Source organism: Ziziphus jujuba, chromosome 10, assembly GCF_031755915.1.
Source record: "Ziziphus jujuba cultivar Dongzao chromosome 10, ASM3175591v1".
NCBI lineage: Eukaryota > Viridiplantae > Streptophyta > Magnoliopsida > Rosales > Rhamnaceae > Ziziphus > Ziziphus jujuba.
In genome coordinates this window covers 24,754,505-24,770,316 of record NC_083388.1, presented here as the reverse complement: position 1 = coordinate 24,770,316, position 15,812 = coordinate 24,754,505, and the positions used below count along the sequence as shown (strand labels likewise).

At 31.6% G+C, this 15,812-nt stretch overlaps 3 protein-coding genes across 3 annotated transcripts; 1 reads left to right on the top strand and 2 right to left on the bottom strand.

Annotated features, from left to right (window-relative positions):
• Nucleotides 1–3,059: 3,059 nt before the first annotated feature.
• LOC107417893 (GDSL esterase/lipase LTL1-like) lies at nt 3,060–6,753 on the bottom strand. The gene is made up of 5 exons (XM_016026546.4): nt 6,372–6,753; nt 6,109–6,236; nt 5,725–5,967; nt 4,735–4,987; nt 3,060–3,698 (listed from the first exon to the last, which is right to left on the bottom strand). Exons 1-5 carry the CDS (start codon nt 6,613–6,615, stop codon nt 3,466–3,468), a joined length of 1,101 nt encoding a protein of 366 aa, XP_015882032.1. The 5' UTR covers nt 6,616–6,753; the 3' UTR covers nt 3,060–3,465.
• Nucleotides 6,754–11,827: 5,074 nt separating this feature from the next.
• Nucleotides 11,828–13,421, top strand: LOC107417894 (photosystem I reaction center subunit IV, chloroplastic). The gene is made up of 3 exons (XM_016026547.4): nt 11,828–12,313; nt 12,980–13,045; nt 13,206–13,421. Exons 1-3 carry the CDS (start codon nt 12,050–12,052, stop codon nt 13,308–13,310), a joined length of 435 nt encoding a protein of 144 aa, XP_015882033.1. The 5' UTR covers nt 11,828–12,049; the 3' UTR covers nt 13,311–13,421.
• A 590-nt stretch (nt 13,422–14,011) lies between these two features.
• LOC107406265 (dehydration-responsive element-binding protein 2G) lies at nt 14,012–15,245 on the bottom strand. Its single transcript, XM_016013376.4, has one exon. It carries the CDS (start codon nt 14,965–14,967, stop codon nt 14,356–14,358), a length of 612 nt encoding a protein of 203 aa, XP_015868862.3. The 5' UTR covers nt 14,968–15,245; the 3' UTR covers nt 14,012–14,355.
• Between the last annotated feature and the right edge of the window lie 567 nt (nt 15,246–15,812).

Below are 15,812 nucleotides of genomic sequence, written 5' to 3'. Positions count from 1 at the left end.
ATTAATCACATTACCAAAATAATGATAATAATAATAATTAATCACCTGTATGACTATATTCAAGGTCAAGATTGTCCCAAAAAAAAAAAAATTTTCAAGGTCAAAAAAAAAAAAAAAAAAAAAATTTGTTTTGTGCTACTTTTTACATGGGACGTGTTAAAACGAAAAGGACACTATAAAGAGGTAGAAGTTTCACTTCCATGTGATCAACATAAATGGATCAGCAGCAAAAATCTTCACCAATATCCCATCTCAGAAGTCTATTAAATCGAAACATATATATATATATATATATATATATATGACATTGAAGCAAAATACAAAATAATAATAATAATATATATATATATATAAGACATTGAAGCAAAAAACAAAATAATAAAAATATATATAATGTATACATTCCATCTCAGAATATATAACAATACACATAAGCATTGCTATTATTTATATATTTTTCTAAAAATTAAGCTTTTGGATTATAATTGATCATAGATAGGAATGAAGCAATAACCAAAAAAAAAAAAAAAAAAAAAAGATATAATAATAATACGAATTGGACAAGATTTGGACATGATGAACAGGATTAATTAAAACACCAACTAATCTTCAAATTTGCAGCCAATCATATTCTCTCATTCTGGATTTATTAATTGCATATATAATTTATTTTCCAATTGATTGCCTTAATTATTCAAATGAAGCAATATTGATTAGAAAGTGTATCGGAAATCTTGCTATCCAGCATGGTTTATTAATTTTCCGAGAATTATGATTTAGCCCAGCAGCTTATTTATCAGGTTAAAGTACTTGGCAAAGTAAGCCTAGAGAGCAGGGGTGAGAGTCAATAGCAAAGCACTTTAGGTCCCTAACAAATTTATCCTCTACATAATTAAATTTTGCTTTCGATTTTGGACCACCAAGAGTAATTTGTATTACTGGTAAAAAAAGTAGTTCGAGCTTTTAAAATACCAACTACCCTACACCATTATTGTTCATTCAAATTAACTTAGCTGGAGAAGCAGTTCAACTAACACTCTTTTTTTCTTTTCCCTCTCTATATAGATGGATTATGAAATTGATTCTACTATTTTTCTGAACCTACTTTTTCGTGCTCTTAAATTCCACTAATGCTTGGATTCCAAACTCATGCCTACCAGCTGGTACTGTTGCTACTGCCCTCCTAACCTTTGCAGCTACTATATATCTAGTTTGTATAAAAATTTCCGATAATTAAATTTGTCTTAAATCTTAATATATATAGTACAACTATTCACATTTCAAATCTCAGCTACAAAGATTAATGTAATTAGTTGCGAATAGACACCTAACCTTTTTTTAATTATTATTAGAATAATAGTTTAATTTCAAAAACAAAAAAAAAATATTATTGGGTTAATATTAAAGCATGCATACAGATATATATATATATATATATATATTTATATGCATGCATTTTAATTAATAAGGAGGATTTAATCTCAATATTAATTAATTAAAACCCTTTTCTCTTTTCTTATAATATTAGATTCTAAGCCATTATCATTTTCTTTAATAAATTATATTGATATAATTTTATTGGAAGGAGTAGGGAAAAAAAAAAAGAGAGAGAGAGAAAAAAAAAATATAAATGGTAGACTACAACATATTTGGAGGCTAAATAAATGTCGTAGGAAATAAATAAAAAAAAAAAAGAAAAAAAAAAGAGTAGGGCACATAGGTTATAGTTGGAGCGTAGCAATTTAAGTTGTACTCGTAGCTGTCACTTTTCTAAAGTCCTATTTCTATCCATGCTCTGCTTCCCTCATTTACTTAAGGTCACACCTACAGCTGGCTTCCCTACGGTCACCACCCCCAGCCCAAAAACAATTTTAGATCTCTCTTTTTCTCTCTCTTTTTTTGTAAGGATAAAAAATGATTTTGGAGATCTTTTGGAACTGATATTTGATTGGTTGGACCATGTCATGCACATTCAACTAATTAAAATATAAAAATCAAAATGTTGTTTCGGAGTAGTCCAATCAAAAAGCGACTTACAACTCCTTAATTATCAAAAAAAAAAAAAAAAAAAAAAACTCAGGATATGTCTTTGTCATTGGAGAGAGTCGGTGTGCCGGGGGGAGTGGGTGAAAAAGTTTATGTTTTCGTGACTTATTAAGTAGCCTCCTTACTTTTTGTGTTTAATATACCGGCAATATTATATGTATTAATTTTTTTATTTAAATTTTGATAATTAATTATGTAATAATTTTTTAATAATATTAAATTGATATTATTTTATATTTATAAAAAAATTTTAATAATTAATTATATAATAATTTTTAATAGTATTAAATTGATATTGTTTTATATTTATGAAAAAAATAAATTATTTAAAAGATACTAAATTATAAATACCAAAATTTTAATTAAAAAAATTAATCATTCTAAATTTATTCTTAATATACTTTATGACTGGAATTTATTTAATCATATTTAATAAAATAAAAGGTAGAAAATAAAAATTTAAATTATTTATTGATTTATTTTTAATTTTTTATTTAATTGTCTGTAATATACTCATATTATATATTAGTTAATAATAATTATAGTTTGTTTAACATCTTAAATGATTAAAAACTTAAAAAATAAAAAAAATTCAAAAACAAAAAACAATACCATTTAAAATTGTATTTAATTTTGTGTTTACATTTATTTCTCCTTAATTTTATAATTAATTTACATATTAAAATTTATCATTAATACTTTTACACAATCAAATTACACACAATTAGTAGGTAAAGAATAAATAAAAAAGAACAAAATCTAAAAGCCCAACCATAGTCAAGATGCTTACTAAGGGCCTCTTATTTTAACATGTTTGCTTTTCTGTATTCTACTAATACTCCACAAAGCATTTGGACTCAATTTTCTCTAAACAGATTAGGCCTGCCTTAGAGCCCATAAGCCATGAAACTTCGCCCAAAAGATTGGTTCAAAGCCGAAATCGGAAACTCTGTTTCATCATGTAAAGCTTGGACGGTTTCACCCACAAAAAAAAAAAAAAAGGAAGAAGAAAATAATGTAGAAGTTGCACTTTATTTGATAAGGAAAAGGAACAATTTGTGCACAAAGTGAATATGAAATCTGAAATATGAACAAGAAAAGCCAAAACAATTACAGCATATATATTTTTTTTCCTTCTCTCAATTCAAAGCCATATTGTCGTATGCCACAAATAACAACTAACCACACTTAACATGTTTCTAATAGAGTTGAGTTGTGACTTCCACGAACAAAATTAAAATTATAAAAATACCCTCACACCGCAGCCAATGGAGACGAGCAGAAATTACTTATTAAAAATATCACACTAAAAATTTAGTACCACCAAAAGGAAAATAAAACAATGGCAATAACACTAGCTAGGACAACATGAAAGAAATGGATATGAGTTTTGTTTTTTTTTTTTTTTTTTTTTTTTTTTCATGTCCTTGAGTCCAAGGCCATAATAGTGCTAAGATTCATTGGGTTCATGTACTTGTTGGACCCTGTAAAGATTTGCTGCACAATGATTCTGTTTGCCTTCTCTGATGGATGAAACGGATCCCAAAATGCATACAAATCTCTGTTTGGGCACAAGTTTGATGCAACAGTGCACAGTCCAATCCCATTGTAGGGTCCTTGCCCACAGCATGCTATCTTTGATGTAACAAATCCTGCAAAAATATTATTAAAAAAAGAAAAAACTTCAGCATAAATCCCAATTACTCCTAAAAATGACTCTTTGAAAGTTATTGAGAAATCTAAATGATAAAGAACAATGGTTTTCTAGCTCCATTTATTCTTTTTCTACCTCTCTTTTGGCTTTTTTTAATTTAATTTAATTTTTTTTTTAAATATGGGAAAACACAATATAATATATAGAAGATAGAAGGTAGAACTAATCTACCAAAATTTTCAGGTGTTGTGTATTTTTATTAAGTTTTTGATTTTGAAATTGGTATATATAGGAAGCTGAGAAAGACAAAAAAGTAGATGGCTAAAGTCATTGGAGACATGGAGGTGTTAAGTTAGATCCAAAGCAGTTTTGTAACTCTCCCTCTTACGTGGAAATATTAATGGCTGAAGATTTAACAGTTCCCTGTATATGCAGAACAAGATAATTCCAAGCTGTCCATATCTGTGATGAAGTTTTGGCAGATGGGACAAATTTTGGATGGCTTAGGAATTTCAATCCAGCAGCAAGGAATGGGCGAGGATATGGATTATAAAAAAAAGTAAAAAATAAAAAATGGGTCTATAGATGACAAATGAGATGTAGATCATAGTAGTCATGGTTCTGTAAACATTTATTTTCATCAGTAAAATGATTGTATAATCAAAATAATGATTTTGCAATACTGCATTTATGTAGCCCTTAAATAATGTGCATAACTGGACTGTAGTATTTGCTGGCTTCACATGGATTCCTTTTTCTATGAATATATTCCTTTCAAAAATAAATTCTGTGTGATTTGATGGATCAAATTCATTTGTATACATATAGAAGACGCACGCATATCTTAATGCATATTACATTTACTCCAAAAGACAATGGGGTTGTTGCATCTACTTTCTTGTTTGTTTGTTGCTATTTCCGTTAAGCCTTCCTAACTAGCCACAAAATTTTACCGCTGTTTAAGTTATCATCTTAGAAGAAAAGTAGGAAGAAATGGAAAATAAACATAAAGAAGGAATGGAAAATAAGCATACCATAAGCTTGAGGGTTACTGACGAAGTCCATGTTCATTTGGAGTGCATTAGCAGCCACAAAGATATCTGAACCAATTTCACTGTTAAGTCCATTAATCAAATTCACAAGTTGGGGGTTGAATAAGGCAGCAGCTCGTTGCAGCTCAACCGCACATTCCCCATTTCTGCTACGCATAGCCAATTCTGCAGGAACACATCCCAGTGGTCCAGTTCCAGTAACCAAAACCCGTCTTGCTCCCAACTCATATAGCCTCTGCATTGTCAAAAACATGATTTTTCATTAACTAGCTATTTTTAGTCACCAATTTCTACATAAAGAATCTGAATTCTGTAGTTGCTAAGCTATCATTGATTTCAATTTTCATGTTAATACCCTTCCATGTAGGGTACAGGATTCGAATTGCGCGACAAGTTAGACAACTTTATATTGATTTTAAGTTGGTATTATTAATCCCGAAAACAAGTGAGTCCAACTCTATATATCAAGAGTAAACATCACATGTAACAAACAAAGCCCTTGATGAAAGAAAAAGATGTAACCAAATTTTTGCAAAAGAGGACATAAAGTAATGAGGATTAATTAAAAAGAAAGAAAAATGAGATTAGAGAGAATATTCTGCCTTAACTTTTGTTGTGACCCTCAAAAAAGGCTTTAATAACAACATTTACTACCATGTCTACAACTTGACAAAGGCATTAATGAAAGTTGCAGAAGGAACAGCAAAATGCTTGTTAGCCTCACCAACCAATAGGATTGGCATAATGGGTGTATAAATGTATGTGTCCCCACTTCACCATTATTCTTTTCCGACTTTCTTGTGAACCATGCATCATTATTATTATTTTTTTCCTCTCAGGTTTAGTCACACTGATACACGTATATTTTGTTAACTCCATGCATATATTATTGCTAATAACCATCATATATATATATATAACAAATTAAATGATAAAAGAAATCTTGAACAGCTGAAGAAATATAAATATTACCTCAAGGACTTTGCGGTATTCTGAAATGAGAAACACAACGTAGTCCGGAAGAGCGAATTGTCGAGATCTGGCAGAGAAAGGCACTAAGTAGTAGTTGTTGACAAAATCATTGCCACCAAGGGTGATGAGTACCAGTGCCTGATTAACAAGCTCTTGTGCACCTTCAGCTCCAATAAGAGCGCTTAGACGTGCTTGATACTGCTGAAAGTACTCCAACTGTTTGTATATCCGAATTATATTCAGCTGCAAAAATGTAGCAACTAATTCATCAAATGCTTACCAACATTGCTTAGATTATAAAAATAACAAATTTTCTTTCCTTGATCTTGTTGATAATGTTTATGAGTATGAAAATTCAAAAAGTTCTAGATTGAAATCACTCACAAACTGAATTCCAGTGTCATTGAGGATCCCAATCCCAGCAGAAGCAAAGTTAGCGCCAACAAGGAGTTTTTCACCAGTGAGCTCTGGACTCAAATATGGCAATGTGGGTTCTGAGCCAATTTGCTCACCTGTTTATTATTACATGTATATATAGTTAATTATATACAATGCAACATTATACATACATACACATTTATACAGCAAAAAAATGGTTATACAGAGAGAAAAAAGTCAGAAACAATATATGTAAGGAAAAGGCCTACTGATAATGTCAGGAATGTTAAGGCCATTAGAGAAACGGCCTGTGGGACGACGAGTTGGATAGTCAATGCCATAAGGATAAGCGTCAGCTCTAGCAGTGGTGGCTAAGTAATTGTTGTTTCCATTGTCAACAAGTGAATCTCCAAAAACAAAGAAAGCTCTAGCCTCTGTTTCTCCAGCAAAGCTGCTCAGAGTAACTAGAAAACTTAGTATTAGAAAAGAAACAACAATGGGAGAGCTTCCCATAGCTATATCAGATAGCTATCGTATATGTTTTTCAAAGACACACTATGAATAAAATTTAATTCCAGTGTGACAAGTGAATATGGGCTTGCAGGGTGGCTTTATATAGTGTTCCTGCAAAGCTATCTCACACCATTGTGTGACATCTTATATTAATGGCTTTCTTCTACCACCCCAGGCCATGGATGAAAGTAAGGACCACCACTTTTTTACACAGAAAAGCTGTATATATATTTGACTTGATAGCTTTTTCTACCCAGTAATTTCCAAGCATTTTTGCATGTTAATTCTAAACTTTGCCCTCTAGATTAAATATATTTTTTGAAGTATGCCATTATGTACTCCATGTTCGATCATATTAATGTAGGTCCAAGCTCTCACGATGATGAAATTGATTTTCTAGTATAAGATACCAGTTCATCAATAAGTAATTCACCAAAACATAAAATAGGATATCAATAAGTACTTTAAACATCATTAAAAAAATTACATATACATATATGTATGTATATATTACTGCTACTTAGATTTGCAATTTGGCATAGCAGGAGGGTGTAGAGTGTATATGAAGGTCATGAATAACATAAACGTAATTAAATGTAGGGATTATGGTCATGAGTAACGTCTTATTTGGAATTAGTATCCATGCATAATTTCCACTGCTTTTTTTTTTTTTTAGTAATTAATTTCCTCTGCTGTTGAATATTATACTTATACGCACATTAATTACATAAAACATTCTCTAGTTGGAAAATCAGTGACAATTAAATTAGTTAATCTCTGACCATGTTAAATACCATAAGCATTTGCTACATAAGCATTTGAATAAGAGATTCCATGATAAGAGATGGACTCTTAATTAGAGAAAGAAAATTTTTTGTAAGGGTTATAGTGAAGTGTGTTATAGGAAAATTTCATCAAATACAATATGATAAAAGTCCTGGCTAGGACAGTGTAGTCGGAAAGCTACCTGTTCCTCTGACAGTGATCCACAGTTTAGGCTACCATAAGTATAGTTTAACTTTAAAATTATACATAATTAAACAGAGAAAAGAAAAAAGAAAAAAACATCACATGACATGAATTTCGAACTGGTTAAATTATTAATGTCTCCAACATTCAAATCTTAAAAAAAATTCTTGGGGTAAGGGAATTGTGTGGACTTGACTGGGATAAAGTCAATGATTTGTTTACCACCAACTTATTACAGCTTTGATTAACTTGCTTTATTAACAAGGCAAATTGATGGTGACAGAATTTTTCTCTCTCACCAAAGAAAACAAATTCTAGAGCATATAAATGAAGTCTATGGCTTTTCTTTCAGCAATAACTGTAGTATATGTAATTTTATTTTTTTTTTCCAACTAAAGAGGGAATCACAGGCTAATTTTATCCATAGGAAAGTTGATCATGTCAGCTGACAAAGTCTATATATATTCTCTCTTCTGGTTCAAAGATTTTCTTTACAGATCCTTAAAAAAGAAAGAAAGAAATTCTCATTTCTCAAGTTTATCGTATTAAAGATCTAAAGCAATGTGGGTTGCTCTTAAACAAAATCAAAGTTTTTTATGTTAATTTTGCTAAAAATGCATAAGTTTTTGGAGACAACCTAGTATTTGTAATGACCAATTATAGTAGCATAAGCATGTTTTGAAAACACTTTAAGAAACAAGATAATAGTCATCTTGGTGCTATCTTGATGAAGTTGTAATCACAGTTTAAGACATGCATACAAAACTGGAATCATGGGCATTATGAATCTCATGTCCTTCCAATCACACTCGCTGACTAGTCAGCTAAAGCTTTGCCGTCAACCTCTTAAAACCCTTTTATCTTTTTGCCTCACAAGGGTTGTATATTAATGAAGAGGGAACACACTAGAGGCAAGAGAGTAAGAACCCCATGTGACCAAAATAAATTGAGTGGGGTTAGGTTTAACTACTTTCAATATGAGTCAATTTTCCTCCAGGGTGGATCATTCTCAGTGTGCCTAAGTAGGTTTTTCCACCAGAACTTTACTTCTGCAAAGCAGAGTTCTAAAAAGGTAATATAGTACAAGATGAATATTAGAAGGGGTTAATATATTTGCTAATGTTCCTTTTGCACATGTAAATTTTGAAGCCTTAGTCAGATTTTGATTTCTCAAAAGTACTCTGAATCCTGCTATTGTTAGTGATGAACTTTAATCTTGTAGCTTTAATTGCAAAAGCTCATAGTTTGGTTTTCTCTTGGAAATTTTTTGATCAATGTAGATTAATCTTTTAGTACCTTCAAGTAAAAATAAAAAATAAAAATAAAAATAAAATAAAAAGAGCAGCAGAACTATCAAGCATTTATGCTAATTGCTAGAATGGATCTGCTAGCTGCTAAAGCCATAGCATTATTATCATTTTCTAGCTTTCCCCATATGATATGAATATCTCAATGGTGCTTTAATTGAATTTTTTCCAGAAAACCACCCCTCCGCAACCAAAAATGCCATAAGAAAACAAAAGCACATTAATAACTTTTGTGACATGAATCTGTTCCTTAACAATCATTTCTACAATCATCGATTTATCACCATTTTTATAGAGCTCTCTCATTCCACAGAACCCTCTTAATTTTTGTGAAGACAGAATTTAGACTCCAGATTTCTTATTTGACAGCAACATTTTGTTGGTTGCTAAGATATATATATTGACGACCCAAGATCCAAAGTTGAAGGAGCTCTGACATTTCTAACAATTTAAGGTTTTTGGAATTGACAATCTTTAGGCCTAGTTAAAGATGTATGCATATTGGATCTGTTTTCTTACTGCTTAAGCATTGGTGGTTCATGGTAGTTCAACGTTGGTAAAAATGAAAAACCCACTATTCCATTAATACTCTCTTAGTAAATCCAAATTTCAAATGAGAAGACAAAAAATCCTCCCAATCTTTAAGAATTAGACTAAACCAGATTGTAATTACTCTACCATTATCCCTGATACCATTTGTCTAAACCACTGTGAAATTCTGACAGCAATGTGACATCATAAATGGTTCCATTATGACTATTCTTGGTATATAATATTCCAACCATATATACCACTAAATGTAACAATTAAACAATTGCCATTTACCACTTTGTATGGCCGAAACACTGATCATTTTCACTGCTACCACATGATTCGTAGACATAAATAGTCAGTAGTACAACCTCCATCAATTTTTTTAATTAAAACCCAATGCCTTGTTTTTCAAATTAATTATAATATCTCAACTTTAATTAATGCTTCATTAGTAAACTGAATCTCTGAACACTATTTACTGCTAATGAAACGCAAGGAGGAATTCAATTAGCCTCTCTTTTGTAGTGAATGGTTATTCAAGAAAGGGAAACAGATGAAAAAGCGGGAGATTATTCAGCCATGTGACCAGAATTAATGGGGTGGGGTTAGAATTTTATGTGCATCCAATGCCAATCCACCTCAATGTTGAAATTTAATGTAAAGCTATCCATAAATAGAGTAAAACGAATTATGAATAGTCAATTCCACGTCAAAAAAAAAGAAAAAAAGAATTAAAAGTAAAAAACATTGTCAATGTCCTACGGTTTTCTGTAGCTTAAGTAAGTTCATATACATGTTTTTCTGCATTTGGAAACAATTTCCAAGTTCTTCAAACAGAAATGAGCTTAAGCTTTAGTATCAGAAAAGTTTAGCCAACCCATTTTCTTGATTTATTTTTTAACAAAAGTTTAATCGAGATTCAGGAAAGCTGAAACAAATTGCGAGTGGAACACAAATTGAAATTTTCTTTCGGTGGGGATTGATATTATGTTTCTTCTATAATTTATGATAATTAAAAAAGAATTATAAGATATATGAGCTGTATGAGATTCAATGACTTCATCTACCTTGACAAAACAAATCATTTTCAAAGCATAAGTTAAATGGACAAACAGGCCTACTGTCCAGCAGAGAGCCTTTTTCAACAGATTCCGGGAAAAGAAAACTACAAATGCTGGCCAATATTTTCAGGCTCTTAAATTCCGACCCCAGTAGCTAAAGGTACAAAGAAGATGGAACTCGTGTCTTGCAGAGGAACATCTAGTTTTATAACATTGTAGTACAATAATAAAACATTTTCTTTAGTTTTTTGGTAGGTCAAGTACAAAAATATCACTGCCTTCCAAATCCGGAAATAGTAATTTTGTTTCTTACTATAAGATTTCAGAAGAGTTCTCAATTGGTAAAAGTATACCCAGACTTAGTCTTATAAACAAGTCATGGATCATAAAGTTTATTTATTTATTTTTTTACATTTTGACTTTAATTATTATGTATGGTAATGTCTAATGAAATAGCTTATGAATATCTCGCTTTCTTTGAGACTATTACTAAGCTTTTTTGTTTTAATTGATGAAAACTCTGAATGGCTTGGATTACAATAGAAAAAAAAAACATGATTGGATGTGCAAATGGCTTTTTTTCCAAGACAATAACAGCAACAGAAAATGATGGATCAAAAGCTTATTGATGTAAACTACAATCTTTCGTACTAAAACTCCCATGTCTATTTTCCAAATGCAAATAGAAAATCTAGCTCTTTTGTGATCAAAATATTTGATTTTGCTTCTATTTGATAGGGTTACATCATAATAATCATAGTTCAATATCCGGAAACTTTGATATGTATAAATGATTGTCCTACTTTTATTCCCACAAGTCACATTTATACTAAAAATATAAGCATGATTGAAACTAGATGTTCATGTGCTTCTTCTCTATGAACAGGTGTATTAATTTTTTTATTTTATTTTTAATTTTGTTTGCTTTAGTACTTCCCCATCATCATTATATACGACATGAACCCCCTCATTAAGGGGTGCATATATTTCCTTTTGTTTGCTTCTATTTTAATACAAAACAATGTTTTCTTAAAATTCTTTCTGGTGTGACAGATTACGACTCGTATATCATGCTTTTCTTAATGACGATATCCTCTTGTTTTAATTTATTTTAGATTTTTTTTAATTGGAAAACCGAATAGGGGCATTTTTGGAAAACACCAAAATCAAGTTATTAATATCCATGAGTCTATCCAGAGTATGGATATCGTACTTACATGGTAGCACCCTATTGGTGGATATTACAATTTCCGATTTTTGATATATATTAAATACCCGGATATAATTTTCCGAGAAAAAGTAGAAAAGAAGTATTTTTTTTAATAAAAGAATAATAAAATTCTTTTAGATTATGGATGTTATACCGATTTTGATAGACCCACAACATATTTTCCAGGAAATAACTTGGAAAAAATATGGATTTTGTTATTTCTTTATGCCATGTTTGTGTTAGTTTTATCTAAAACAATATAGAATCGCAAAGATTTCAGCCAAAAAAAAATATATATATATAGAATCGCAAGGAAGATTGCATAGACAAAGTAAAAAGAAAGAAAGATAAAGATGGCAACTAGTAACATGGCCAGTGCAGCATATGGGATTCTACTCCCATCAAGTCTGGCATCTAATACAAGAAGCTCAAGTGCTAAAAACGTTGTCGTTTTTCCTTTAAAGCATGAAGATGGTAGATTAAGGAGGCTAGTTGTATGTGCAGCCGAAGAGGCTGATCCATCACCTCCCAACACCACCACAACCACCACCGCCCCATCAGAAGCTGAAGCTAAGGCTGCTAAGCCACCTCCTATTGGGCCTAAGAGGGGCACTAAGGTACTCTTTTTTGATGCAAACTTGTTCAAGTTATTGACTTTTTAAGGATTATTTTCGTTTCTTTTTTATTGGTTTATATGTGATTACCTAAGCTGATTTAAGTTGAATTACCACCTAGACTTTATGTTTGTTGGGTATATTACCAAGAGATGGGAAATAACAAAAAAAAGAAAAAAGAAAAAAAGGGAAATCTTGCATCTTATGGTATATTTCAGTAGCTTGCTCTTTCTGTTAGACTTTGGACTATTTAAGTTTACCCTTTTCTATGTAGAAGCTTGTTTGCACACTTTAATTTGAGCAGTACTGGTTTGGCTGATAATATTTGCATGACAATGACACTGCCTCATTGAAATTTTAAACCTTTTCAAGCCCTTTTCTGTTTTACTGGTTACTCATGAATTCTCTTTTGATCATGCCCTGCTTCACTTTTGGTTGTATGGCTCCTTGATTTTATGATCGAAGAAAAAAATAAATAGATAAGTGAACTTTTTTCATGTCTAAAATAATCTGAAGCCTGCAAAGTTTAGAAATACAAAATGAAAATTTTCTTTAAGCTTTTAAAAGCCTAATATATAAGTTCAACGATCATGCTTTGAGGAAGCAAATATTTATCTTAGCACTAATAACTAGGTGGGGTAGTAATATGCAAGAGAACATGTTTTGCAGGTGAAAATTCTAAGAAAGGAGTCTTACTGGTACAATAGTATCGGATCGGTTGTAGCAGTAGATCAGGTACCTGATCTCTCTCTCTCTCTCTCTCTCTATATATATATATATATATATGAATGTTATAAAGTGTGTAATGTGTGGATCTACTTTTCTCATTTTAGTTTATAGTATTTGAAAAAGAAAAAAATGCAATAATAAATATTTTCGTGGACCATGTGTGCAGGACCCCAAGAGCCGTTATCCGGTTGTGGTTAGGTTTAATAAAGTAAACTATGCCAATGTATCTACTAATAACTACGCACTGGATGAAATTCAAGAAATAGAGTGATGGTTTGGTATTATGTTACTTTTCTTCTTCATGTATACCACTTTCTCTGTATGTTAGTTTTGTATTTTCCTCTTATGCTTCTATACCATACATGTAGTTTGATTATTAGAATTGGTACTAACCAAGCTTCACAACTCCAACTTCAGTTACTTTCTCTCATAAGGAAGACTAGCTATATAATAAGCCCTGCCCTGCCCTGCCCTGCTTTGTCTTTGCATGAACACATACTTTATATTTGACATAGAGTAACATTTTTTAATAATCTTCATAGAAATAATTGTGTTGATGTTACCTTTTGTGTGTGTGTGTGTGTGTGTTTTTTTTTTTTTTTTCGTTTTCTTAATCCCCCACCTGTAAAAGAAAATTAAGAAGACAGAAACAATAAATGAGAAAAATAGATGAAACGGAGAGTGATTACAAAGAAAATGAAACTTAATTGTACAGTTTGAACTATTTTGAATAATGTATCTAAGCTCTGGTATAAGTGCTAGTGCGTACAAGAGCAGTGCTTATCTTTCTTTCTTTGTTTTCTTGCAAAGAAGTGTACATGTTTTGTTTTTTGTTGTGTGTGTGTGTGTGTTTTTTTTTTCTCCTCCATGTGGTGGTTATATAACCGTCCATGTGGTGGTTGATAGGAAAACGGATATCATACAATTCTCTTTAAATTATATGAAAAGGGTTTTGGTCTCTGCGAGGAGAAGAACAACAATACTACTTGTTAAGTAGAATTCATAACTTTTCAGAGAGAATAACAATAATTGAATCCTTGTCAAAGGATTGCATAGGAAAAAAAAAATTAAAAAGTGAAAATAAAATACAATCCAAAATTTAAACGACAATCTAGTCATGAGCAAAAGAAAGGGAACCAAAAAAACAAAAAAAAAAAAAAAAAAATTTACATGAGCATACCAAATACATAAAACCGGAGTGCCAACTTTCATCATATGAACAAACCATTCCTAAAAAAAAATAGAAAAAAGATGTTAAGAAGAACAAAAAACTGATCTTTAAAAAAAAAAAAAAAAATACTATCTATTTAAAAAGCTTAAAAGCTCCATGAAGGCTGCAAACCATCCCGATCCATGAAGTTTTCACTGCCCAAGAAAACTCCAACATCATTCATTTCCACACAATCATTCTCGAAACAAGTCTCAGGCCAATTCATAACCGGACTACCCCATAAACCATCACAAACATTATTATTGAAACCTCCACCAAACATAGAAGCCGCATCACCTACAAAAACACTCGACGCCATAGCCTCATCACCTTCAAAAGAGACAGTACTAGCAGCAAGTGGGTCGCTGGAAAAGGTACAGTCAGAGGTGGTGGTAGAATTATTATTATTAATTGGTGGTGGTGGTGGTGGTGAGTGGTCTGGCAAGTTGAGTTTAGCATAAGGACCATAGAGCTTTCTTGCTGCATCATCATAAGCGAGAGCAGCTTCAGTAGAAGTATTGAAAGTGCCAAGCCAAAGTCTAGCGCCACGATTAGGCTCTCTAATCTCAGCAACCCATTTGCCCCAAGTTCTCTGCCTCACTCCTCTGAAATTGCAAAGTGCATTCTCTGGACCTCCTTTGCCTTTCATGCAACCTTTCCTTGAGCGTCCCATAATTGGTTTGGTCACCACCACTACTTGTTTCTCTCCCTTGTCCATGGTCTTAACACTAATAACTAATAACCTTTTATCTTCCTTTTGAAAAACTCTTTTTTATTATTTACTTACAGTGCCAAATAAGCAGTGCTTTAGTAGTAGGGGTGGGGGTGCAAAAATGGGTAATGGAGAAAAAGACAAGTGGAAAGCCAGGGCTCGGCGTTTTGCCATGGCTAATGAGCCTTCAATGAACACATGTCAAGGAATGAAACAACACCTGTCAATGATCCTGAATACTTCACGATGAAGGGACTCCTCGTCCCACAATGAAGGGAGTGGTGGGTGTTTTTATTGTTGAATTTGGGAGCTTCTCATTGCAGTTTAAGGGTCAGAATATGTGTGGAGTCTGTTGGGGCTTGCTTAGTGTCACTCGGCAAAGGATAAATAGCCACATGGACAGGATCGTTTTATCACAGAGAAAAAAAAAAAAAAAATATATATATATATATATATATATATATTTGTATATATAATAATAATAAAAAGAAGAAGAGACAAATGCCCCGTTTTGCAGGAAATAATCCAAACTTATCGTTGCTTTTGAGTTTTTGGATGTTCGGATTCTTTGTATTAGGCACATTCCAGTTCCTTAGGAATTGAAACTTTCATATATTTGATCAAATCTGGTTATTAATTCCTTGTTGATCCACAACCCCACTTTCTTTCTTTTTTTTTTTTAACCCATGGTATGCTAAAAAGTTTTCGGCTTATTTATTAGAACTACAAAAATCACAGAGAAGTTAAAGTAATAAAATATATGGTAATCATTCATAATAACAAGATAATTATTAGAACAAAAATTTTATTTTAAAGACCTAACCAACATTTTTGAATGTACTACGAGTGAA

What these genes read in the sequence shown, in the direction of transcription:
- LOC107417893 (XM_016026546.4), bottom strand. Translation starts at nt 6,615, where the DNA reads ATGGGAAGCTCTCCCATTGTTGTTTCTTTTCTAATACTAAGTTTTCTA. An exon ending in TAACATTCCTGACATTATCA is followed by an intron (nt 6,237 to 6,371) that starts GTAGGCCTTTTC and finishes AATAATAAACAG; the next exon opens with GTGAGCAAATTGGCTCAGAA. An exon ending in ATGACACTGGAATTCAGTTT is followed by an intron (nt 5,968 to 6,108) that starts GTGAGTGATTTC and finishes ACATTTTTGCAG; the next exon opens with CTGAATATAATTCGGATATA.
- LOC107417894 (XM_016026547.4), top strand. Translation starts at nt 12,050, where the DNA reads ATGGCAACTAGTAACATGGCCAGTGCAGCATATGGGATTCTACTCCCA. An exon ending in GGCCTAAGAGGGGCACTAAG is followed by an intron (nt 12,314 to 12,979) that starts GTACTCTTTTTT and finishes CATGTTTTGCAG; the next exon opens with GTGAAAATTCTAAGAAAGGA. An exon ending in CGGTTGTAGCAGTAGATCAG is followed by an intron (nt 13,046 to 13,205) that starts GTACCTGATCTC and finishes CCATGTGTGCAG; the next exon opens with GACCCCAAGAGCCGTTATCC.
- LOC107406265 (XM_016013376.4), bottom strand. Translation starts at nt 14,967, where the DNA reads ATGGACAAGGGAGAGAAACAAGTAGTGGTGGTGACCAAACCAATTATG.